The 25,813-nt window shown below is 32.9% G+C and overlaps 11 protein-coding genes across 11 annotated transcripts, besides 4 other annotated features; 5 read left to right on the top strand and 6 right to left on the bottom strand.

Moving 5' to 3' along the window:
- Positions 1-6,806: part of a mobile genetic element that runs on past the window's edge.
- Positions 2,687-5,896, bottom strand: TVAGG3_0186030 (protein of unknown function, DUF4106 family; the record flags this gene model as incomplete). Its single annotated transcript, XM_051225792.1, has 1 exon — positions 2,687-5,896. The coding sequence occupies one exon, from the start codon at positions 5,894-5,896 to the stop codon at positions 2,687-2,689; it is 3,210 nt and encodes a 1,069-aa protein (XP_051110778.1).
- Positions 6,708-6,806: a terminal%2Cinverted (terminal inverted repeat of Maverick-3 transposon ID:TVAGG3_0186020).
- A 781-nt stretch (positions 6,807-7,587) lies between these two features.
- TVAGG3_0186010 (spectrin binding) lies at positions 7,588-8,850 on the top strand (the record flags this gene model as incomplete). Its single annotated transcript, XM_001327270.1, has 1 exon — positions 7,588-8,850. One exon carries the CDS (start codon positions 7,588-7,590, stop codon positions 8,848-8,850), a length of 1,263 nt encoding a protein of 420 aa, XP_001327305.1.
- A 658-nt stretch (positions 8,851-9,508) lies between these two features.
- TVAGG3_0186000 (ammonium transmembrane transporter protein) lies at positions 9,509-10,378 on the top strand (the record flags this gene model as incomplete). The annotated part of the gene is made up of 1 exon (XM_001327269.1): positions 9,509-10,378. One exon carries the CDS (start codon positions 9,509-9,511, stop codon positions 10,376-10,378), a length of 870 nt encoding a protein of 289 aa, XP_001327304.1.
- Positions 10,379-10,683: 305 nt separating this feature from the next.
- On the bottom strand, positions 10,684-11,388 carry TVAGG3_0185990 (uncharacterized protein; the record flags this gene model as incomplete). The annotated part of the gene is made up of 1 exon (XM_001327268.1): positions 10,684-11,388. The coding sequence occupies one exon, from the start codon at positions 11,386-11,388 to the stop codon at positions 10,684-10,686; it is 705 nt and encodes a 234-aa protein (XP_001327303.1).
- Positions 11,389-11,601: 213 nt separating this feature from the next.
- TVAGG3_0185980 (serine-type endopeptidase protein) lies at positions 11,602-14,395 on the top strand (the record flags this gene model as incomplete). Its single annotated transcript, XM_001327267.1, has 1 exon — positions 11,758-14,037. The coding sequence occupies one exon, from the start codon at positions 11,758-11,760 to the stop codon at positions 14,035-14,037; it is 2,280 nt and encodes a 759-aa protein (XP_001327302.1).
- A 134-nt stretch (positions 14,396-14,529) lies between these two features.
- TVAGG3_0185970 (uncharacterized protein) lies at positions 14,530-15,670 on the bottom strand (the record flags this gene model as incomplete). Its single annotated transcript, XM_001327266.1, has 1 exon — positions 14,697-15,269. One exon carries the CDS (start codon positions 15,267-15,269, stop codon positions 14,697-14,699), a length of 573 nt encoding a protein of 190 aa, XP_001327301.1.
- Positions 15,671-15,735: 65 nt separating this feature from the next.
- On the bottom strand, positions 15,736-17,419 carry TVAGG3_0185960 (uncharacterized protein; the record flags this gene model as incomplete). The annotated part of the gene is made up of 1 exon (XM_001327265.1): positions 16,093-17,178. The coding sequence occupies one exon, from the start codon at positions 17,176-17,178 to the stop codon at positions 16,093-16,095; it is 1,086 nt and encodes a 361-aa protein (XP_001327300.1).
- Positions 17,420-17,913: 494 nt separating this feature from the next.
- Positions 17,914-19,076, top strand: TVAGG3_0185950 (uncharacterized protein; the record flags this gene model as incomplete). The annotated part of the gene is made up of 1 exon (XM_001327264.1): positions 17,914-19,023. The coding sequence occupies one exon, from the start codon at positions 17,914-17,916 to the stop codon at positions 19,021-19,023; it is 1,110 nt and encodes a 369-aa protein (XP_001327299.1).
- A 639-nt stretch (positions 19,077-19,715) lies between these two features.
- TVAGG3_0185940 (glycoprotein 38 family) lies at positions 19,716-21,116 on the top strand (the record flags this gene model as incomplete). The annotated part of the gene is made up of 1 exon (XM_001327263.1): positions 19,716-21,116. One exon carries the CDS (start codon positions 19,716-19,718, stop codon positions 21,114-21,116), a length of 1,401 nt encoding a protein of 466 aa, XP_001327298.1.
- A 375-nt stretch (positions 21,117-21,491) lies between these two features.
- On the bottom strand, positions 21,492-22,730 carry TVAGG3_0185930 (ankyrin repeat-containing protein family; the record flags this gene model as incomplete). The annotated part of the gene is made up of 1 exon (XM_001327262.1): positions 21,519-22,541. The coding sequence occupies one exon, from the start codon at positions 22,539-22,541 to the stop codon at positions 21,519-21,521; it is 1,023 nt and encodes a 340-aa protein (XP_001327297.1).
- Positions 22,731-22,944: 214 nt separating this feature from the next.
- TVAGG3_0185920 (negative regulation of mitochondrial outer membrane permeabilization protein) lies at positions 22,945-24,410 on the bottom strand (the record flags this gene model as incomplete). Its single annotated transcript, XM_001327261.1, has 1 exon — positions 23,081-24,355. One exon carries the CDS (start codon positions 24,353-24,355, stop codon positions 23,081-23,083), a length of 1,275 nt encoding a protein of 424 aa, XP_001327296.1.
- Positions 24,411-24,609: 199 nt separating this feature from the next.
- Positions 24,610-24,646: a mobile genetic element.
- Positions 24,610-24,646: a terminal%2Cinverted (terminal inverted repeat of Banshee-A3 transposon ID:TVAGG3_0185910).
- Positions 24,647-25,813: the final 1,167 nt, after the last annotated feature.

Raw genomic sequence — 25,813 nt, 5'->3', positions numbered from 1 at the left:
TCATATCGTTCAAAAGTGTGTAAAGTCCTTTACATGAAATAAAGTCTATATTATTTTTCTTCAAACATCTTTCAAGAAGTTTTGACATTTTTACTTAGCAAATAAATTTTAATGAAATGTTGTGGTCGTCAAATATTTTTATGACGTCTGGGAAACTATACTTTAAGTTCAACGTTTCACCTCCTTTCATAACGTATATCTTGTCAATGACATTATATGAAACACCACAGCAACTAATGTCGGGTTCTATTTCTTTGATGTTTATATCGTCTGCCTCTGTCAAAAGTTTCAATAGTTCTTTCAAGACTTCATGAGGTGCAATGACATATGAGTTCACTTTTACAGGGTTGTGTTCGACCAAGTTTAACATTATACTTAAAGCTTGACAAATCTTCTCCTGAGTTTGAAGTTTGTCTTTCAGTTGTTGGTAGTCGTTTCGAATATCTGCAACAGAACTTAAGTCTCTGCTAACTTCAGGATATGTTGGTTGTTCTTTTACAGGAACAATTGTTATACCATCTTCGTCTTCGTATGGTTTCCCCACTTCAACATCTCTGTCTTTGACATTGACAACAACACTTTGACTGTTTTGTTTGAGTTGGTGAATTTAACTTCACATCTGCCACCGCCATTAAACCTTTTGAAACACTCACGCTTCTATTTTTCGGAAATGACATTTTACTTAGAATAAAAAGATGGACGTATTCGAGTATCTCTTCGAATTGAAGCAGAACAAAGTTTACACACACAAACAATACAAATACATTGACAGAATAGTTCTTTATACAAACAATGGTAAATGTTATAGAATAGCAATATTTGCTGAACCAAAATATTTCCATAAAGCAAAGAAAGTTGGTATAACTGAAATAGTGAAAGTTCTTGACGTTGACAAAAATATAACACAAAACTTACAGATATTTCTAAAGGTAAGTTTATCTTACAATATTATGTCAAAACTGGCGTACTGTCAATATTTGACGGAGAGAAGTCAGTTCAAGAACAACTTACTGACCTGCTGCCAAAATCTGCTCGATGGAAGCTGTCGTTATGCCAATCTGAGGAGCCCCAGCAGGTTTCATCGAACGAATCTTCAAAAGAGCATCTTCCGTGAAAAGTGCTATTGGTTTTGTAAACTTCTTTGCTCTCAGTTCATCTGGACCGTCTCTGTCACCAGTATATTGTATTTGTACAGTACCAACAGTTGAAAATACCACCCATAAAGTCTTCTGAGTCAGCAAATGGAATGCCAAGCCAAAAGTTTGAACGGTCTCCATTTGTATATTGAGTTTTTTGACCTCCTGTATGAGTCCATACTTTCACATATGGCATAATAGAACTTTGCATTTCAGGGTTAATGGTTGTTGTGAAGTTGTTGTTAAAGTTCATAGCATCTAATGTCAAGTTGTATGACCTCATATCCTCAACTGTAGAATATTCTTCTCTTGGATAATATTTGCCATCTATGTTTATATGATATTTAATACCGGGTTGTAGAAACAAGAATAGTCATTTATAGTTCGTCTGAACAGTACAAACATAGTATCTGCATGTTTCATTGCAGTTGTTAAAGCAATATCTGTTCTTGCACCTGGGTCAGCACTTTGGTTTCCAACTTCACCTGCAAAGTCTTTGACAGATATTTGGTGTATAGGGAACATAAGTGGAACTGCAATATATTTGGCAGCTAAAGCATTTGAAATATCTGGGTCCAACATATAGACTGCAAGTCTGCTTTCTATCTCTCTGCATTCAATTTTTCGCATGTGAACTTAACTGGGTCCCAAGCAGTTCCAGCAGCATTGAAATAATAGTTTACTTCATTGTTGAAGTTTGAGAAACCAAAGTCTAAGTCAACTTTGTCTTTGCAAAAGTCGGCGAATGACGTTTTATTTGTTCCCATTACGTCTGTAAGAGTGAATGGGTCTTGTGTTGGTGCAATGACTAAGTTATTTTTGCTTGGAGTAAGTTCGATAGAAATTTTTCCTGCCCAGTTTGGCAAGTATCTTAAAAACCTAAGATGAGGAAAGATGACAAAGGAACTCTAAGTTTCAGTTTTACTTTTAGTGGCAGCAGTTCCATCTGAACCAGAAAGGTTAACATAAACTCCTGGAACGTTAGGGTCAAGTCTTCTTATTTTCTCAATGGTGGCATACTGGTCTGTTTGTTCTCTAGCTTGTGGTTGTACTGAGTTTCTCAAAGCGAACCATTCATAGTTTGGCCCATGTTACTGGTTTGAACTAAGTCAGAGTTAGAATATATCTTATATCCCATGAAAACTTCTGGAGCATATTGGTATCCGACATAGAAAATTCCATTGCAACCTTTCTTGTCAGACAACTTGGCAGAAGGTTTTATTTCAATGTCTTGTTCCACGTATAAGAATGAGTTGTCAATAGAAATAATATGAAACCTGTCGCAAGCAATATCTACTGTTGTTGAAGAACCTTCTCCAAACTCACCTACGTTTCCATAAGAAACAGCAGTTGTATATTCGTAAGTTCCAGGAACTATTTTCTGACCTTCTAATGGCATTGTCGCATTCGTTATACCATTCGGAAAACATTTCCGTTCATGGCAATCCAAAACTGTTGGCGTTATATTCTGAGCGGCGTACATTTCATATGGGTAAAAATATAGAATAGTTGGATTTATATATCATAATAGAACCCACTCGGACCAAGCTTTACTTTGTTCTACTCTTCTTCTTTGGTGTCGCTTTTGGTAACTTGCCCTCTGCTTCAAGTTGTTGCATCTTTGCCTCATGTTCACCTAGTATGTTGTAAATTTCCCATGTCCTTTTTGCCTTTGGGCTCTGGTCGCCCAACTCAGGTAACCTATATCCTAGAAAGATTTTGTCATAGTTTGTATTTGAGTCTTCGCGTATTGTTTGCATGACTCTTTCCTGAGTTTCCGGTTCAAGCTCTTCAAACAGAGCTTGTCCATATGGAATAAGCTCGTTTCCAAATATATGTTTTTGTAGCCATTCTGGTTTTCTTTCCATGTTACCAACAATATCTTTTGTGAATGGGAAAGCTTTTACCCAATGTTTCAGTCTTGCGTCATTTATTTCTGTAGTTGGTTTTATTTTGTCAAGGAACATGTTTTTCAATACTAACATTTCATTTGGTACTGTCCATTTGAGTTTTCTTAAATATTCATCCCTTCTCGGTTCATTGTCTGCAAAGTAAGTTTTTATGACATTTTGTAAACTTTCGTTTGCAAGGTCATGTACAATAGGTTCTCTTCCTTCTCTCTCCCTAACTTTCTTTCTAAACTCTTCACCAAATATACCATCTCTATGGTTCTGTGTAGTTCTTTGAGATAAATGTTCTAGAACGTCAGGTGTTATATTTCCATCAGCCATGTTCATTTCATACTGGTCCAAAATATCTGCATCTTTCATATCTTTCAATGGCATTAAAGCCGCGCTGAAAATACCAGCTACATCTGGTTCACCATTCACTTCCATTGCGTCTACAACTTCTTGGAATTGTGGTTGTAAGTTTATGAACCACCTATCCGGATTAGCTTTATGACCCCATCTCATTGTAGTTCCATCGTCTGCAGAAACAAAAGTAGGTTTGTTTCCATATTGGCTAGGTTCTGAATGAACTTTAAACAATGTTTCATTTCTATATGTTTTGTTGAAATTTAACCTTTTATTTTCACCGAGTTCATCCAAAGATTGAACGTTATATGCTCGTAAGTAAAAAGGATTGTTGTATTTGCGTACATTTTCTTTCAGTACTTCCATTCTATGCTGGATATTTTCATCTGATGTTGGAGTCTTTTGTATGTCGGCGAACATTTTTCGATATTCTTCTACTATGTCAGCCGAATTTTTCTTAGACTCTTGGAAAGATTCCATATTCTCCGCATACACTTGTTGAGGGTCAAGATTTTTCGGCTGTTCCAAATCTTCATCTAGTTCTGTGAAGTTAGTTTCCAAAGGAGGAACTTGTTCGTTTCCTTCAGGCTCTTCTAGCTGTTGTTGCTGAACTATTTCTTCCATGTCTGGTTGTATCTGAACTTCTTCCTGTGGAGTTTCTTGTACCTCATCTGCTGGCATTTCATATATTCCGAGACCGTTTTTAAAAAGTTCCCTATCTAAGTCATCCGGACTCATAAACCTTTCTTCTTTCGTTCCGTCTCTATTTTTTACGCGTTTCATGAAGAGAGTTGAATTATCATTTAGCTCTGACACCAAATATCTAGGAGTAAATTCATTCATGTCATTTGGATGATATGCTATTAAATCATATCCCTTAGCGAGCTTGTATTTTCCAGGTTTGAAATTATATCCCATTTGGTGCTGAACCATAAAGCTAAATAGGTTCGGGTCAGTATTTCCTTCCTTGAACTTTCTAATAGCTTCTTTATATCTGTCACTAAAGTCAAGAGTATCTGGGTAACCATAATTTTCCTTAAGCATTTTTAAGAATTCTTGGTTTCCTTGTTCTCTACTTCTTTTATGTCCTTGCTCTGTTTGTGGTTGTTGTTGTGCAGGGTTTTGAACTGTTGGTTGTTGTGCTGGATTTTGAACTGTTGGTTGTGGTGCAGTGTTTTGAACTGTTGGTTGTGGTGCAGTGTTTTGAACTGTTGGTTGTTGTGTTGGTTGTTGTGTTGGTTTTGGTGCATGCCTGTGTCTGTGTCCATGTGACGATGTAAATGTTTTAGGTAGTCCTGGTGCAGGTGCTTCTCTTGGAGGGTTTGGTGGTATATAAGTTCCACCAGCTGGCACATATGTTCCATCTGCAGCATAATGTCCTACCTGACTTTTCGTTTTTAAGAAAGCATTTACTAGGTCTGTTTTGGTCTGTTGTAACTCTTTTTCTTGACTTTCCACAACAGTTGCTCTAACGGCGTCATAGGCACTTTGAACTGCCTGTCTCGTTGCTGCATCTGTTATTTTCGTCATATTTTGTGCTACTTCTCTTAACTCGTTGTCGAAACCTTCAGACTTCAGTTTCTTTCCAGATGAGAAGTCGTTCACTAGTTTCACCTTACTATGAAGAGCTTCGAAGGCGTTCTTAAAGTCAGCATTCATTAAAGCTTCATTTGAACTGTCTTCATCCGCTTGTATTTTTGTCCTTATTGACCCTATAAGTTGGGCTGCTTTAGCGTTGGCTTGGGCATCTAACCAGTCATTATTAGCTTTTATATATTCTGCGCTTTTCATTGCCTTTTGCATGGCTGCGTCGTTATTTTTACTTTCTTGTGCTAAGTTTTCATACTGTACGGTTTGGTTTTGCAACTGTAAAAGTTTTTCTGCCTTTACATTTGCTTCAACTTCTTTTTTATACTCATCGCTATCCATATATGTCTTCAGGGCTTTTTGTTTTATTTCTTCATCTTTCAGTACTTTATATTGAGTAGTATGGTTTTTCAAATTTATAACATCTTGTTCCATTTTTGCTACTTCTGCTGCTTTTTCTGACACTTTTTTTGCATATTCCTCTGTACTTAGTTCTTTCAGTTGTTCTTCTTTCTTCTTTTTCTCTACGTTTAACTCATTTAGTTTCTTTGTGTGTCTGTCATATTCTAGTTTCTTTTCGTTTTCACTTATTTGTTTCTGTATGTCTATGTTTGACTTTTTGACATCTGTTATTTGATTTTTGAGTGAACTCAAATTCATTTGACTTTGAGGGTTATAAGCTGTTCCGTCTGCAGCTCCACCATAGCCTGCCATTTTCGCTAAAAGTGCCGCTCTTAAACCTCCACTCTGTGCACCAATAACTCGGTTTAAAAGCATAGGGTTGCTTGACATTTGTTGCAGCATAGTGGGGTCATTCATAATTTGTTGTTGCAACTGTTGTTGTGGTGTTAGTTTTACTATTGGATGTTTCAATGCTCCCTTCCTCTTACGTATATTCTTACGTAGCTTACGTGGCATTTTAAGTGAAGTAAAAAACGGTTTTTGACAGATGTTTATATGACACTATTTGTTCAGCTCAAAAAACTACTCGGTCAAAGTGTTGTCGGTTTTGTAAAATAACCGTCCTATCTCCGTGCCTATGACGAAGAAATCATGACAAATTCAAGAGGGTAGAAAAGAGGTTAGAAAAGAGGTTAGATCTAACCTTCTACCCTAAACATTATTTTTGGGTCATTTACACTCATTACGAAGAAATCTTGACAAAACATTTACGAAGAAATCTTGACAAAACATTTACGAAGAAATCTTGACAAAACATTTACGAAGAAATCTTGACAAAACATTTACGAAGAAGTCATGACAAAACATTTACGATGAAATCATGACAAAACATTTACGAAGAAATCTTGACAAAACATTTACGAAGAAGTCTTGACAAAACATTTACGAAGAAATCTTGACAAAACATTTACGAAGAAATCTTGACAAAACATTTACGAAGAAGTCATGACAAAACATTTACGATGAAATCATGACAAAACATTTACGAAGAAATCTTGACAAAACATTTACGAAGAAGTCTTGACAAAACATTTACGAAGAAGTCTTGACAAAACATTTACGAAGAAGTCTTGACAAAACATTTACGAAGAAGTCTTGACAAAACATTTACGAAGAAGTCTTGACAAAACATGAAAACATATATAATTTGTGAAAAAGCGACACAAAAAGTGTCACCGGCTGGGGTTCGGTCCTCCTCTTGGGTCTTGGGCAAAATTTCTTATGGGCTAGAGGGCACAAAGTGCCCGGAAGGCCATCCCAAGAAAAAAAAAAAAACTTCATTATACTCATCAACTTCAGGGCTAGAAGGCACGAAGTGCCTGGAAGCCCCACTACCTTTTTTTTTTTTTTTTTTTTTTTTTTTTTTTTTTTTTTTTTTTTTTTTTTATTTATAAAGTTCAAATCGATTTTTTCAAAAGACAATTTCGCTTTCATTTCTGAAAGTAAAAAAATTCATTGATCCCGAATGGAAATCATATTTATTTCTTTACATAGTATATAATGCCAAATCATTGAGTGTATTGTATTAGTTTTCCAATTCCGTAATTAGCTTTTCAAGACCAATTTTCTGCTACCTGTGGGCTTTACACATGTTTCATCTAGTAATCACAAATTCTCCTCTACTTGGTATTCTATTATTCGAATTCACATTCATAATTTTGTAACTATGTTATTTAGCTCAGACTACTTGATTTCCTTCATTAAATTTAGTATTTTACTGGTTCTCACAGAGATTACAATTATTTTATTCATGAAATAAAATAAGATCGTGATAATAGATAATAATTTCTTTCTTAACTATGTTTTGATATAAATTCTAGTATGGCTAGGATATGATAACTTAGAATCGGAAACGCAGAATGATAAAATTTTACATCTGAGATCTCATCGAGGAAAACCTTCTCAGCGTTTCTTTATTCTGATACAAACTCACCATTAACACATCATAGATAACTAAATAATAAGAAATCGTAATATTTGCTCCTAAAAATCAAAGAAAAAATCCTCGAAAATTATATGTTACATATTTTGCAAACATAATATTAATCACTATAGTCTCAAGTATTGAAAAATCTAACCCATAGTAGTTCTTAATAGATAGGAATGGAAGAAGCCTAAATTTAGAAAAGTGACAATTTGTTTTTATTATGGATGATTTTGTACCTGAAGAGCATCTTCCCATTTACTCACTTATAGAACATTTATGGATCATTGATGAAATTGATATCAACGATATCCTTAAAGAGATCGAATCAATGAAATCATTAAATTTAATTTCCGATAGAGCCTTGTTGCAAATACTTGATTGTATTAGTAACGAGCGTCCAAAATTTTTACCCATTATTTTTGATCTCTTCCACAGATATTTCCAAGACAAACCTCCAAAAATCACTCCAGACTTTCTTTTTGTATCTGACAGCTTCAAATCGATATTGATTCAAAGATATGATCTTCAACTCCCTATTCCATTTATATTCTTTGGCAAAGATGAAGATGAAATTCTATCTATTTATCCCAAAAACACTATGAAATATGCTACTCTTCATGATGACATTGGTTTGCTTGTTGATTTGATCGAAAAAAAGCCAAAAGATGCTGAAAAACTTATCGATTTATGTGCTCAATATGGCTCCATCCATTGCTTCAAGTATCTTTATATGAATGGTCATACTCCAACATTAACGACCATGGAACTTTCATTCATTGGAAACAATTTTGAAATCATAAACATTTTGGAACAAAAATTCACTGTGACACAGATCTGCATGGACAATGCAGTCTTCTCACATAACAATGAATTAGCTGAATACATGATGTCCAAGTATGGAATGAGTTATTCATGGCATAGCTGCTTATGCGGTTATAATTTAAGTATGTTTTACCAAAAATTGTCAGAAGTTTGTGATGCGAATGAATTAGATCATAAAGGTATTTCTGCTTTGTATTCTGCTGCACAAAGCTGCTTAATACCATTATGCGCGTACTTACTTGATAAAGGTGCTGATGTGAATTGTAGAAATGCTTCAGGAGAAACTCCAGTATTTGCTGCAGTTTCTTATGACAACAATGAAATGTTCGATTACTTGATATCAAAGAATTGCGATTGCAACACAATGACCAAAAATGGGATATCATGTTTGATGATAGCATCATATGATTCATCTTTAGAATTAATAAAGAAACTCGTTGAACATGGAGCTGATACAGAATTAAGGGATTTAGATGGAAGTACTCCTTTGATGATCGCTGCTAGATTTGATAAGCCATTATCAGTTAAGTTACTACTAGATCTTGGAGCAGATGTCAGTAAGGAAGATGACAGCCATAGGACGGCCTTTAATCTTGCTTGCAATTTTGATTCAACAAAATCTGCAGCTGTTATTGCTGATTTCCTATCCAAAAAGAAGTAATTTTTCCTATATTGTTGATTATAATAAAAATAGACTGTTTTATTTTTACATTGATAATTCGTTTTTCATTTTTCAATTCTAATGTAACCTGAAATCGCAGATTCACCACATATCAGCTTTGATTCTTGTATTATCGACGAAAGTCCTTTGAGAGCAATAACTGTTTTTTTTATAGGAAGTTTGAAAAATTAACAAAGGGAACAAGATATGATTATTTTTTAATTTTAAAACCTTTCATATGTTTGTTGATAACAAGTAAATGTCAGAAAGCGAATTGATATGTAACTCATTAGGCTTCAAAATTAAACAAAAATTACAAACTATAAATAATCATGTTTGCCGTTTGAATTGAAAATTTGACCAAAACTTCTGACCGAAAAAGTATTCAAAAAATCATTGAAAGAAAATTGAATCGAAATATTCCTCTTTGATAATTTATCGATATATTGCTCTATTGAAAATGACTATATCTTCTTCTTTGTGACATGATTGAATTCAAAACTGTTTTCTTCAGTTTTAGAAAGCAAAAAATAGTTAGGAGAGAATGCTATTGTTCTATTTTCTATTAAATAGCTGTAGAGCTGCTTCTAGCACATTAGACTCAACTTCAGAACAAATCATTGCAAGTAGCACAAATTGTGTTTGGATTATCATCGTTATGTTTAGTTTGATCAATTTTTATTTCAAAAAGTTTTCTCTATCACTTACTATCAATGCAATTCTCACAACATTTTCTTCTTTTGTGTTCCGTTACTTGTTATTCAGCGTTGCTTTTAAAGAAGGACAGAATGCAATTACTTTTGCAGATGCGACACTTTGCGCACTCTCATGCATCATCTCCCTCGGATGCTTCAATGGCGTTGTCAAGCTCTTCCATTACATCCTTTACGGAATTCTTTTTGCTGCTACTTACACTTTAGTCCATTGGTTAGTAATTGAAGGAGATGTCATCAAAAATGTCATTGACACAGGCCATGCTATCGAAGTTCACCTTTTTGCTGCATCTTTCGGACTCGGTACAGCAATTGTTGTCAGAGAAAAGCGTATTGTCGGCACAACATTTGAAAATGCCGTTGATAGCCACCACTGGGTTCTTTTTGCAACATTAATCATTGCATTCCTTTGGCAAAAGTACACAACAATTTATCTTACAATAACAGGCGTCGCATCTTCAAAGGCCTCAACAGCTGTAGTAATGGCTGTTTGTGGATCTTCAATTGTTTCTCTCGTATTTGAGCACTTTGTTCAGAAGAAGATAGATATTTATCGTTTTGCAAACAGTATTTTTGTAGGATGCATTGGTATTGGTTGCTCTGTACTCATTGTTGGTCCTTGGGGTGCACTTCTTGTTGGCGCAATTTGCGGTCTTGCCAATACATTTTTGATGACACCGTTTAGCAAATTTATTGAGTATAAAATTGGAGCAGCGGATTTACTTTCAGTCTCAGGAGTTAACGGAATTAGCGCCTGGATTGCCATTTTCGTTGGATTAATCTCTGCTTACATCAAAAAGCAAAAAGGCGTTTAGATTCTTGTTGGTGGCTTGATTACTCTTGGCGTTGGTCTTGTTTGTGGAGCTGTTACAGGAGCTATCATTTTAATCACAAAATGTGGTGAAATTCCAAATGCTGAATTCATGAATGATGCAGCTTTCTTTGATATTAAAGATCCAGAAAATGATGATAAGTCAAAAGCAATGGATGAATTGTAATTTTTCTTATAATCAAAAAAATAAAAATAACAAAACAATAATTTCCTAACATTTTCCTCTCCTTTTTTTGGATAACAATATAAAAACAATTGAAAAGATTATATAAAATATATTTTTTGAAATTAGAAGCCAAATGAATAAGTAATAGAAGTTCTATCCTTTGTAACAGCTTCTTCTATTTGATCTCTAAGATTTGTATATGCTTCAATGAGATTTATTTTTGTTTCCGCATCAAAATCTGATTCTGAAACGACTTCGACAAACCTGATTTGAGCATCAGATATATCACGTTTCCTTTGCTCAAGGATTGATGTAATGGCAGCATTGTATTGCGATCTCTTTAATAATAAGTCTGCTTTGAAATCTGATAAAAGATTTTGATTTTCTTCAACATGCCTAGCGTAACATGCTTGGAACTTCTTCATGTACTCTTGATTTATTGCATTTTTCTTTTGTATATAAATTTTTTGGCTTAAATTGAATGACAATTCGCTACTTTCATCCTCCTCTTCTATGTCTTTTGATATTAATAGATGTGTTGTAAGTTCTGTCTTAAGATCTTTATTAATTGTCGAATTGATTTTCTCTATATCGCTATCCCAGTTCTTTTTTAACTGTGATAGTTCGTTTTTGTGTTTTCTTCTCATCTGTCGTAATTTGTTTTGAAATTCCTCGTTCTTAGTATTTTTTAGGTTGTTATACTGTTTATTTATCTTCTTATGGAGTTTTATATATCTTGCATTAACCTCTTCACGAAGGACTGATAGATAGTCGTTTAAGAATTCCTTTTCTGTGAGTAGATTCTGTCTTTTATTGAGCTGTTTCATTATTGACAAAATCTTCAGTTTTTTTTTTTGTATCGAAAACAATTTTATTCAGTAATGATTTACATGTAAATTTCACACTAAAACTTATTTTCAATAGACAGGTTAGCATTCAATTTTTTAATTTCTAAATTTTGGTGTACGATAAGATACAAACTCATTTCAGTTGAGAACATTTGAATTCTGATACCGTAAAAGTGCCAATATATCGTTTTTTTCGCTTTGATTTTCCTCTCAATTCTCTGTCTCATTGAGCCCTGGTGGCTTTATAATGATGGCTCAAAATATTCTGGTATCGCTGGAGAAGATATTTCATGGAGTGAATCAGACAATATCTACAATTTAACAGGAAATGGTATCAGAATCGTTGCTATGGGAGATGGAGCACATATGCATCATGAAGCATACAAAGGTAGGATACTAGATAATGAATTTATCAATGGATTTGATGGTTCACATATCGAACGTCCTCCAAAATCAGTATTGTTAGACAATATCTCAGAATCGTCATTACTTTTAGCTGCAGGTAAATACGATTATTGCAATTCAAGAGGAATCGCTCCAGGAGCAAAAGTTGGCTCATATTATTTTTTCGATAACTCAGACCACACAGAAGATTTGACATATTTAATCTGTTACAGATCTGACAAATGGGATATCTCAATCCTTACATATCAAAATGCAGCATGTTCTGGAAGAAATTGTAAATATTTCCAGCCAACGGAGTTTCATGTTAGCATTGCTTCGAAATGCCTTTACCATTCATCAAACCCAAAGATTATCGTTGTTCCTATACCTACAGAATCAGCTACTGACGTAATTTTCGCTCCACCCGCTGGTTGGCCACTAATTTTCACAATTGCAGGTGTTACTAACCGCGGCATGCCATTAAACCATGCTGCAGAGGGCACTGGCATTTTCATGGCTGCTCCTGTTGCCGGAATTGCTCCAATTTCAGGCGCAGACGCAAAGAACCCAACAGAATGCATCGAAAACTTCACATCTCCTAATGCAAGTGCAGCTATATTCGCTGGTGGTCTTGCAATTCTCAAAGAAGCAAATCCTAATCTCAACCTTACAGATTTATTCTTTATTACAGCTATGACAGCAGACAAAGTCTGTCCAGAATCACCTCTATGGTCCAAGAACAGTTTTGGCCTCTGGTTCAATCGAAAAGTCGGCTTTGGCAGATTAAATCTTAATAAGTCAGTCGAACTTGCCAGAAACTGGACATCATTAGGTGGATTCACCAAAAAGACAGGCATGTTATCCAATATTAACCATATTCTTGGCAACGAAACAGAATCATTCCGAATTCCAATCAACGCTTCCGAAAACGATACCGTTCTATTTGTAAATCTCCAGATTTCAGGTGTCAAACTTGCATTCGGTTCCTTGGTACCACACCTCATCTCTCCTAGTGGTACAAAGTGCGAAATGAAGCTCTTAACATATGGATCGAGATATTTGAACATCACAAATGTCACACTGCCATCATACATGTTTCTTGGCGAAAAATTGAATGGAAACTGGACAGTTGAATTCCGTAGTGTTGATGATTCACACAAAGGTGTTTTGTTACATGTTGCATTACAAATATATTACACAAGTAACAGACCACAACATTCTCCACGACAGAAAACAAATGGTCCTAATCCATACCAACCATTTAATTCCTCATCATTTGTTTTCTCTGAGACAAAATCAGTTATGAATGCTACACATCCATGGAAAACTACATTCACATCAACGAGAAACATCAATGAATCATCACATATCCTGTGTTATTTACAAGGAACACAAAATATCTCACGAACTAAAGTCCAATGTGATTTTGTAGACAACAAAGAAATCCATCTTGATTATGTTCCATCAGTCTACAGAACAGGACTTCCAATGAATTTTGTTGTTGAATCTCTTGATCCAGATTTCCATTTCTCATCATTTCTTCCTATAGAATATATCAATGCATTTGACGATAAACCAGGAATTATCTCATTCGAAGCGAAAGAAGATGGAAATTGCAATTTCGATATTGATAGTCCTCTTTCACTCATTATTGATAACAAAACTATTTCAGCCAATCATCGATGTATCCTTGTTAAATACTCACTTGATTTCAATGATACAATTGATGATGGATACTCCGCATCATTGACTGCTTCCATTATTAACTATGACTCTCTTGTTGTTCTGAATCGAACATTTTCTCGAAATGTCGGTTACTTCAAGTGGAGTTCTGTTGTTCCAGACAGCAAAAAGTTCATTTTTCAGCTCTCAGCATCGTCAGACAATCGAAATATGAACTATTTCAAATCAATCACATTAGATATTTTTATTGAACCTCATGAAGGACGTTATTCACCACCTCCTTCTAGTTTCCCAATCTGGAACATGCTTTTGATTATGACAATGCTCTTGACTCTCACTGCTTTAGTTATTAAAGGTCTTTACATCAACTTGTATCTCACTGAATACGAAAACATCCAACGAAACGAAATCAGTATCATTTTTACTGATACACGAAAACCAGAAAAAGAGAAAGAGAAAAATAAAGAGAAAGAAAAAAGGAAAACAAAGAAATTTAAGTTTAGCTGGCGAAAGAAAGAAGTTTCGAGTGAATCATCAATGAATATCCCTCTAGTAATATAATATATTTTGTTTGTTTGTAAAATTTTATAATATTTATATGAAAATATATTGGGGGGCATTATCATTTCTGTCAAGCATCTGAATTATTGAACTATAACTCTATTTCTATTAATTTGGGAGCCTCTCATTTTGATGAATACAACAATAACTCCCTGTGCATGATATCATTATATTTCTAACTTCAGATTGTTTCATTTTTTGAGAATTTCGAGCCAAATTTTGTTAGCGAAGTCATTAACTAAAACTCTTCATTTTATTTTCACCAAAATTTCCTAATAGATGCATTTCAATTCAAGTAGACATCATTGCAACGCAATCTCATTAATTTATCTTTTTAGGATGACCATGAAAATAAAAAATTATCATTGTCTTCTGAGGAAAGTGACAAATTTTGTCACTTTTCCAGATGAAAATGATCCTTCAAATATATTTCTATTTCTATAAACTATGTGGATATCACATAGATTTACCATAGTCAAATTTATCCAATTTCGAGCTTCAAAATAGCAACATATACAGTAAATGTAAGGAATTCCATTCTCATGAATAAATAGTGAATTGATGAAGAATGTATTTGTTAATATATATGGTAATTGTATGGGGGTAGATGATTATTTCACATCCAAAAGAAAAAATTAATTTTAAATTTGACTTCGAAATCATTTACGAGATAAAAATAAATAGAAAAATTTAATATGATTTCTAACATAAATTTTATCTTCGTTTTCTTCGTTTTCGTCATTATTTGGAGTGGAAGGACGACATTTATACTTTGATGAATCGTCAACTTCTAATTTAAAAAGAGGGCATTCGTTTTCAAATGAAATATCTGTGTTCTTAAATGTTGGTGATGTTTCTGTTGATTTAATGATATCTGTAGCTGAGTTTTCAAATGTTATTGATTTTGAAAATGCATTAAAAATATATTTAATTTCATTTTTAAGAATACAACAATAACTCATGAAAACATCACAAAAAGAAGAAATCAGATAACCTCTATTTGGACTTTTATTTCTTATATAATTACATGAAGTAACTTTAAATTTTGATGAATAAGAATAAGAAGATCTGTGGGAATTAAAACTATCTAATGATTGATTGTTTTCAACAACATTGACACAAGTGATGTATGAATCAGAGGTAATTTCTTGAACCCAGTAACCTCCACAATCTTCGAAGACTCTATTTTGTGTAATGTTGCATTCATTTATGATACAAAAACCTTGATACATGTCAATTAAAATTCTGCAGTCTTGTTCTGAACTTCCGCAGTTACAAACTGTAGTTTCATTAGCATGATTTTTGTAATTAGGTTGTCGTGAAACAGATATGTAAAATGATGGTCCACCACCTGTATTTGTTGAGTTGATGTATGAATTTTTTGTTTGAACAAATTCGCCTGTGTCGCCAAAGAAGAGAGAACCTCCTCTTTGTGTAGAGGAACAAGAATCGAATTTATTCGTTTCGACATAAGTTTTAACGTTATCATTTGATGAATCAATTCGAACAGCTCCGTTTGGACTTAATTCAAGAAAAAACAGCTGGAAACAATGTATTTTAAGTTGTTATCTCTTGAAAATTGAGAATTGTTATGAAGATGGTCTTCATCATAGCATGATCCTGAGAATACAAATTCCCAGGATATACTAGATATTGGCCGGCCAAATTAAAAACAATTTCATAAAAATAGTCAATAGTCAATTTTTGGTGAACGGAATGTAATACCACAACAGTTGCCTCGCTTAGGTGATTGGTGTTGCAACTTTAACAGTTCTTAGCACTTAAGTTGAATTTTTTCTGAGTTATCAAAATTTATTGCTTGTTTTAGACATTTTTACTCAAATTATCTACTTCCACCTTAACATACTCACTATAGGAACTATAAGCTCTTACAATTTCAATATGGAGTGATTTAAAAGTCAGATTATCATAGATCCAATAAAATTTCAAGGGTATTTTATTGATATTCGACGTACTACAGAAAAACAACGAGTTGCAATTCATGATCATAATATAAAAGTTTACAAACAAACAAAAATAATTAAAATAAGAAAATTAATTTGACATTGCAATATTCACGTATACATCGCCTCCATAGTGAGTATCTATCAGCTTTTTGTACTTCTTAATAAACGTTTCTCTTATTTCCAAGTAACAATCAACTTGTTCCAGTTTTTTCTTTAAGTTTTTGTTGTGTTTCGAGTCTTCGTCTATTTGAAGTAACAGAAGTTTGCATAACGAAGTGAAAGATGAGTAGTGAGGATGGTTTACCGTTGCAATAAATAAAGGTATATAAGAAATAAGTATTTTTTCACATGATTGCTCGTGGTTAAGACATTCAATTGTAAATTTGGCGAATGAGTTAAGTAAAATTGATGAATTTTCAAATTGGATGGCAATTCGTAAAATAATTGGAATTACTTGGCTTTGTAGAAGAATTTTGACGTAATTATCATTTAGCGATATAACTTTTGTAATGAAATTGATGCAGTTTACTATATCTTGGGAAGGTTCTTTAACTGCGTCGATTAATTTCGAAATTGCCATAGGAATGAACATTTCTAGTTTGGGAAGTGACTTTGTATTTACAAGAGATACTATTGCTTCCCATCTTGCACCATCTACGTATGAAGGAGCGTAATGAAAAGTTCTTGAAAGAGAATTTATAACTTCTTGTGTAGAAAATGCATCGACATACTCTTGGTGCATACAAACTGTCGCAACAATCATGTATAAGTTCGCATATTTAATGAAATATTGATCATATTTGTCTGCAACTTTAGAAATGTCGATTTCATCAAGTCTTTTGGCAATTTCATGAGCAAATCCATTTTCTATAAATAGTATTTGTGCTTTTATCGCTTTGGTTGCATTAGAAAAAATATTTTCGTAAAAATTTAAAACTGAAACATTATGAGCGTAGTCAAGGAACGTAAAAACGAGTTGGCTTAAGTTTTTAAATGCCTTTTCTGGACATGTAACAAGAAAATTTGTTGTTAGTGAAGCTAATCTACCGATTATTTGATCTGGCGCTGTAGTTTGGAAGTGCGTTAGTGCAACATCAACAAAAAAATTCATGTCGAGAATCGCAGAAACCATTTCCTCCTGATTTTGGGAACTTAATAAAATAAATGCGCCCATTGACTTCTTATCTAAATCTAGTTTTAATGCCTCATGGAGTAACACACGAATGTGTTGAATAATACTGTTTGTTAGAAAAAAATGTGAACTAATCTTTCACAATTTTACTTCCAGTTCGAAAAGCAATGACAATTGAGTTGTCAGATAGAAAGTCTTCGACTGACATGTCTGGATTGTCTGTCAGTTTAAAAGCAATTTGAGTAGTTATCGGAGGACTATCTAACATTTTTTTTTATTTTTTGTCAGAATAAAAATTTCTTACTCTCAATTTCTTAAATAATCTGTAAACTAATATCTATTTAATTGGCATATGTACTATCAAATGAATATGTTTCGAATGACCAAATAAAGAATAATATTAAAGAGTTTACCTTTTTCTTTATCTTTTTCTAGCTGTAAACGAATGGCATTCCATTCTATTGATATAGCAAATGCATATTTCATTACTATAAATGCTTTTTCTTTTGATGACATGGAAATTGAATCGAATTATGCTAAACTCCAAATGATAATCCTCATTTTGCATGAATAGTATTGAAACATAAACAAAATGTAGCACAGCTCCCAATACGTCAATCCAAATATCAACAAAATGTGTGATTCAGAATTTTAAGAACTGCTATCAGAAGGAAGATATGAAAACATTCGGATAATATCAATAGAGAATTATTGGTTATATTAACTCAACATGAAATATGAAATCTTTACATTTTTCTAATTCTAAACGTACACTAAATGTCTCGCACCTATCAGAGAAGGCTAGAACAATTTCAGGCGAGGCTACAACAAAGTCTTTCACTGGCAGATGATGAGATAGATAGACTCACTCAATATTTAAACTCTGTTCATGCAGAATGTTTGGATATTGAAGATAAATTACACAGATACGAAAATCAATTCGTCCAACATCAGAAAGAACGCTCAGGCAAGAAAATAAAAGAAGAAAGTTTCAAAAATGCAGGATTAGCAAGACTTGAATCAAACTTTAATGCAGAGATTACAAGATTAACAAAGGAACATTCCGAAAAAATGAATCAAATGCGCGACGAATACATCAAAATGCAAAATGAAAATGACGAAAAATCACAAAAGGAAGGAAGCAAGGAAATAAATAAACTCGATTATATTATTTCAAAATTACAAACATTAATTGAAAGAGAAAACAAGAAAATGGAAGGCATAAAAGATAATAATGAAGAAGAGGAAGATACAGAAGATGAAAATGATGATGCAAATACTAAATTAATGAATGAAACGTTGAATCTTCAGAATAAGAAGATAAAATCACTAAAAGCAAGCATTAAACAACGTGAATCTGAAAGATTAGAACTTCTCGAACTCGGTAAAGTACATTTTCAGCAAGCAATGCAAACTCTAGAAACAAATGAAGCAAATCACCTTGCAAAAATGTCAAACTTACGTGAAACACTCGAAAATTTAGATAAAACTTATCAACAGAGGTTTGAAACTATGCGTGCAGAAAATAAAAAAGCAATAATTTCTTCAAAGAAACGATATTTGAAAGCACAAAAGAAATTAAAGCAAATTCAAACCAAAATAGTTGAAACTGAACAGATAGACCAGCAGAAAATAGCCATGTTATCCGAAAAACGCAGTGCTTTGAAATTTAATTTGATGCAAATTAGAAATAAGAATACACCACTTCCATCGCATACAGAGTTACATAATATAGAAAAGCAAATTTCATCGCTTAAACAAATTCTAGCAGAACATGACGCAATTTTAAAGAAGCATAGAGAAGAAAATCATTATTTGAAGCAAGAAATATCAAAGCAAAGACATTTAGCAAGGATTATAAGTCGGAGATCTGCTTTGGGTATATAAGCCCTTATTTTTTTTGTTATTGATTATAAATTTGTTTTGTTCTTTATTAATATAATATTCAACATCTATATTAGCATAACCATATATTCAATACCTTGCACATCTAGCTGAATAATTTTGGATTTTATTTCATATGAATTATCCTGATGAAAACAATTCATACATTAATTTCTAAGAATTTGAATTATTTTCCTTAAAATATTATATAATTCGAGTTAATATTATTATTGATTTATCAAATTCATTCTCTTATATTGATAAAAAGATCTATGTTCAATAATATCCAGACAGATATAATCGGATTTTCCCATCCAATAGATCTTGTTCTTATTCAACCACTCTATTTTGCCATGAATTTTGACAATTTATTCAAATTCTACCGAGGATTTCTATAGCGATAGCTAACATTGTTATCATCCGTTATGGATGGCACATCTTACTCAAGATTGCATAATCCGGTGTCAAAAACATTGAAAACAAATTATCGGAATAAAAAACCTTCGATGTATTTTTTCAGAAAATTTGGCCAATAATGAAAATTTTTATGCTATAAAAGGAAATGCAGCAATATTATATTTTAACAATTTGATATTATCATCACTGAAAATTTTGAATTGAAAGGTTTTGATTTCGATTTTTTGAGAGGAGCATCTATCAAATTCAAAGCTCTCAAAAAATTCATCAAAAAGAAAATGATTTCCACTTTAACTGTACTATCTTTTTCAGAGATGAACCGTCCAGATCCATCCAAGTACAAAATTGATCCTCGCACAGCTTTTAAAGACTGCAAGAGACATGATTGGGTTGAACCAAATCATGGCAGATCAAAACTTGTCAAAATACAAGCTAATGAATCAAGATGCTTTTATGGCAGCTTTCTCCTTAGCAGCAACTCTTCATACACTGTTACAGCAGCTCTTCCAGAAAAGGTCAACAAGACATACACATGGAATTACTCCGAACCAATGAAGAACGCTCTTGCCATTCTTGCTAAGTATAATGAGTCTGGCGAAATTGATTCCCAACCAGTTGCAAAGATCCAATGCACTGACAATACAACTGATTGCTTCATCCAAATTTTACCTGTTAGACCTTCTTTCAACTTGACTAGAAATGTTAATGTTAAGGGTGTAAACACAACCATTAAAGATGTCCAGCAGACAATTGTTAGCACAAAGAAGTCTGGCTCTGAAAAGCTTATCATCCGTAAGAAAGTAAAGAATACATCAAAGAAATCCAAATTAATTGAGAATTATGTTACTGTTGGTTTCTTTGGCTCAGACAATGTTATGGAGTTCAACTTCAACCGCCAAAATGGAACAGGTTTCGTCACATCTCTCGGTCGTAATGACAGAGCTCAATATCCTAGAAACCTTACTGGAACCGTGGGTAAGTCAAGATTAGCTTTCTTCTATCCAGTTCTCAATGAGCGAGAATTGAATAATGGTACAGGACCTCAACCTCCAAAACCTGATCAGAATGGAACACAGCCACAGCCACCAAGACCAGAACAAAATGGAACACAACCACAGCCACCAAGACCAGAACAGAATGGAACACAGCCACAGCCACCAAGACCAGGACAGAATGGAACACAACCTTATCAACCAGGAGATGATCACCATGAGAACCAAGATGACAGGCGCCATGATGATGATAGAGATAATGACAATGGAAGAGAAAGATCTGCTGCCCGTCATACTGATGATGATATTTCTCGCGAAGAAAAAGAATGCGACTACAATTTATCTGTTGAAATTTCCTACTCTGTCTACCAGGAAAAGACAGCTTCTGAAGATGATGATGAAACTACAGTCTGGTTCTTCCCAGAAATATACGCTTCTTTATCTGCAAATGGCGGCGTTTTCACACAAGAAACTATCAATGTTGAGACATCTGAAACAACAACAGACTCTGAAACATCTGGCACAGTCACAAAGAAGAGTAAAGCTGGTTTAATCGCTGGTTTAGTTATTGCTGGTGTTGCAGCAGTTGTTATTGGCGCAATTCTCGCTGTCTTCATTATCCGCAAGAAATCAAAGAAAGATTACTCAACAGAGTTCGAGACAGTTGGTGCAGAGAGTCTCGTTTAAAATCTCATTTCTCCATCTTTTCACATTTTGAATTCTCGAATTAAAAATCTTTAATTTTATTCGACCAACCAGACTAACTTTTTCAGACAGAAAATCTTATGACAAATATTTGTTGAGATAGAAAATATTTAAACATCAAATTTGATTCGACAAGTCCTTCAATAAAAGGACAAATTATATAATAAACTTTTAAAAGTAAAAGGATATTCACCTGATATTTAGAAATGAACCAATAACATTCAAAATTTAATGCAAATTTTGAACATTTTCAAAAAAGAATAAATTGATTAGCTTAAACTAGTCATATTTTCAAGAAAATGTATTAGTCATTACATACATTGAATTTGAGACTTAAAAAATATAGTTGCAAACAAATAACAAAAATAATTTTTTAATTTTGATTCAATTTATACGACAACAAGAGCATCCATCTTCCTCGTTATTATTTTGAGGATTTTCTGTGTCAGGAATTGCTGTATAACTACCATTTCTTTTCTTTGATTTAGATTTTTGAGTTTTACATGAATTTTGATCTTCAATTAAATGATAGCTCAATGGTCCTTGCTTACTTTGTTTAGAAGATGAATTGCAACAGCCTGAATTTATTTCTGCGCGTAATTCTTGGTTTTCGTTCATCAAAAAATTCCTTTCTGTTTCCAAACGACGATTTGCTTCCAACAATCGCGAATTTTCTTGCTTGATTTCATCTATTTCTTGTTTTAATTTATTTTCGTTATTTTCTTTTTCTCTTTGGATTTTTGTGATGTTTTGGTTGATAGTAGCTATCTCATTTGTCTTTTCTCCGATTTGTTGTTGTAGATTTTGATTTTCTTTTTCGAGCTTTTCTTTTTCAGCATGAAAGTTATTTTCCATATCTCTTAAGCTAGTCCTGAGGATTCGGATCTGTTTCGTTTTAGGATCTTCAAATTTGAATAAGTTTCGTAATTCGTCGTCAGTTTTGATAAAATCTTCTGGAGATGTTAAGTATATGTTATCTTTGTTCGTAATGAGATCTTCCATACCATTTTCTCGCAATAATTCTAACATATTTTTGGTTCCATTGTAACATTCATGAATTACTGCATAATGGAGTGGCTGCAGTCCTTCAAAGTTTTTGGAAGCAAGGATTCCCACCTTAAACTTGTCAATAAAGAATTGCAACAATTGGATATTACATGATTCGTCAATTACGCAAAGATGAACACAGGTATTACCGTTTTCATCGAGGAAAAGGAATAAGTCTGGATATTCTTGTACTAAATACGTGACGATTTTGATACTATTATTTATTACTGCGTATTGAAAATAATTTAGATTTGAATCTTCTGGACATGAAAGTATGACAGTATCTAGATCTTCCAAGTCTAAAAATTCCTCCAAATCATCAGCTTCTATTATTCTTAGAACATTATCTTCTTCAGTCATTTTTTTTATGTTGGAAAAAAATTTTATCCATAGAATGAAAGCTCTGGAAATGGCTTACACACAGTTAACTATTAGATACCACATGAAATTGGCTCAAGCTCCTTAATAATGCAAAACTTATCTCCAAAGATGAGAAGCATACATAAAAAATTTGATAGCCAATATTACTAAATAATGAATTAATCAATGATAAACTAGAAATGATATCCATAATTGAAACAAACATTGAATTTGATGCTAATGTTAAGCATTTATTCCATAACATTATCATTTTTATATCTTTCAATAGCATTATTTTCTTATGATATTAAAAACAATCTTCAATTTCATCAAATAAAAATCAACATCATTGCAGATGTTATTTCAGACAATAACTTAAAATGATAAACATTAAAAATCATCATTCAGTATAAAAATAGCTATTTATTTTTAGATAGGTAGATAATAAGATGAATATTTTTCAAAAAACCGCAAAAATAACATTATTTATTACAAACGTTATTCCGAGTTCAATAATATATATTACCGTTCTAATATAATTAGAGCTCAGCCTGAGCTTCATCACTGCTATCCTTCTTTGAAGAAGAATCGAGTTCCTTACTGTCATCTTCTTCACGTGGGCCAAGGCAGCAGCAGAGCACCGAAGTTATCTTTTCACCAACAGAAGCAATGTTGTTGAATGTTGTTGTTCCGAGCATCATAACAATGAAACCAACAGCTTCCAAGATAGACCAAAGGTGGAATCCTTCACCGTATTCGCCATGTGTTGCGTAGTAAACAATTGCCATTGTAATCCAAACGACGATTGTGACAGAAGCAGAGATGAATGTTCTTGCAATAGCAGAAGCCATCTTTGCGTAAAGGAAGGAAGACCAGTTGAAGAAAGCAATTGAGAAGAGAGTGATGATTTGAAGAATAAGAACTTGCTTGGTGTGGACTGTGACGTAAAGAGCGTTTCTCCAGTTTTCAAGTGATCCATGATCGCTTCCCTTGATAGCATTGACAACAGGAAGTGCAATGCAAAGAGAAAGGATTGATCCAGCAAGGCCTTCAGAACCGACAAGGAAGAGTGGTGGAATTGGGGAAATGATACCCTTAAGAAGCTTCTCTTCAAAGACAAATTGAATTGCTGAGAAGATCTGTCCGAGAAGAGTCAAAGCAATGCCAAGAAGAGCATTTGCTGGGAACTTTGGACCACCACTTGTCATTGTATCCTGGCCAATGGCTGAACCACCAACCATGCAGAGACCAAGAAGGGCGAAGATAACGCCAGTAACTTGCCATCTGTTTGGTCTGCGGTGAAGGAAGATCCAAGAAAGAAGCATTGTGAAAACAATAACGAAGCCTCTGAGAATCTGAATAACAGAAGCATCACAGTAAACGAGACCAATGCCCATGAATGTTGTACCAAGTAAGTCGCATGCTGAGAAGAGGAAAATGTAAAGAGGATAAATCCAATTGAGTCCACCTGTTGGGTTATGAATAGCCTCTTCACGTGTAACAAATGTAATCTTTACCTTGGATGCATCGAATGTCTTCTTTTCCTCTTGATCAATTGCTTCTGAGATTTCCTCTTCATCAACTTTCTTTTGTGTGCATCTGTAGTATAATGCGCATAGTAAATATATAATCATGCAGAAGAACTCTGCAAGGAACATGATGAAGGTGCATAACCATGCTTTATCGAACTTTTCTGTTCCTCCATCAATGTTAATACAGTCTGTTTGATACATAACTTTACGAGTAGTTGTATCTATAGTACCGGTTGCAAGCATGATACTTGCGACAACTATCTGTCTCCAACTGCAACTCATCTAGATGAAAAATGAAATAAAATCATGTCAGTTGAAATTTTGAGAGGAAGTGTGGCCGTCATTTTTTCCATTGAGTTTTTTGAATGAAATCAAAATCATGTCATAAAATCATAAAATCTCTATGTTAAAAGTATTCATAGTATGTATAATACCAAATTACAATCTCCATCACTTTCAACCTTGATTTTGTTATGAATTCTCTATTCAATTTTGAACTTTTAGTCTAAAGTTATATACACTTTATACTATGCTTGTAATAAACAGAAATTCATCAAAAGTGACAACTCTCAATTTTTTGACATTTGTAAATTCTAAATTGAATGAGAAAAATGAAATAATACTAAGCATAATACAATATTCTAGATTTAATTATAATTAGGAAAAAGTTTGTTTTGAGAGTACTTTTCATAGGCATATAGAATGAAATCTTCTGAAAAATAATATCACATAAACTCATATTATTTTCTAATATATAACTATTTTATATAAAAATCAAATTCAATGATCTTAAAAGCGAAGGATAAACCTCAAAATTTACGAATATAATGAGTGGGAATATAATGCTTATCTATCATAAAACCATATGAAATATCAATTTTTGCTTTACGCCTAATTTTTGACGACAATTAGCAAAAAATGTTAAATGTTAACACTCAGTCCATTTGAATATGAAAAATAAAATTGACTTTGATTAAATGTTTTTATTTATCATGCAATTCTTCTTGCGACCAAAGATTTGAATAAAAGTTCAAAAAATAAGATAGCTTAAAAAATAATATACGGTAGTGTTTACTAATAGATGAATAGTATATAAATTCTATTAAAATGGATTTGATCCAAAAAAATATATAAAATTTGATCATAAATAAACTCTTCGTTTTTGAATTTTGTCACGATGGGTTTAAAGTATATTAGACACATGTATTGATATTACTATTTTTATATATTTTGAGAGAAAATCCCTAAAAAGTAAGAAAATCTAAGACGGTTTGAGAAAATATATAAACTATTGAAAATTTGAATTAAACTTCTAATTTGGAAAAAAGAAATTTGGAAAGAAGAAAATTCAAAAATCGAGATTTAGACTCAGCATCAAATGGAGAACAAAATGTTTCTTCATATAAAGGAAAAAAATTTTCTTGAGAAGAAATAGAGTTTTTAAAATTTTATTGTATGTAATGAAATAAACAAATATTAAAATTATTTTTTGATAACAAGAAAATTCCCAACAGAAAATATTTGAGACAAAGAAAAAAGAAAATTGAAAAATATTACTCTTCTTTATATTTCATGAGAGTTTAAATTTATTCTCATAAAATTGACAATTTTATACGTTTAGATGAAAATAAGTGATTTTGCTTGAAATAAAAGTTATTGTTTGCTTACAGCTATCAAATAGATTTTTGCTATTTTGATTAAAATTTGTTAATCAAATTAATAAATTTTTTCAAAATATCT

This window comes from Trichomonas vaginalis, chromosome IV, assembly GCF_026262505.1.
Source record: "Trichomonas vaginalis G3 chromosome IV, whole genome shotgun sequence".
Taxonomy (NCBI): Eukaryota; Parabasalia; order Trichomonadida; family Trichomonadidae; genus Trichomonas; species Trichomonas vaginalis.
Note: the sequence above shows the minus strand (reverse complement) of the source record. Positions and strands in the feature narration are given on the sequence as shown.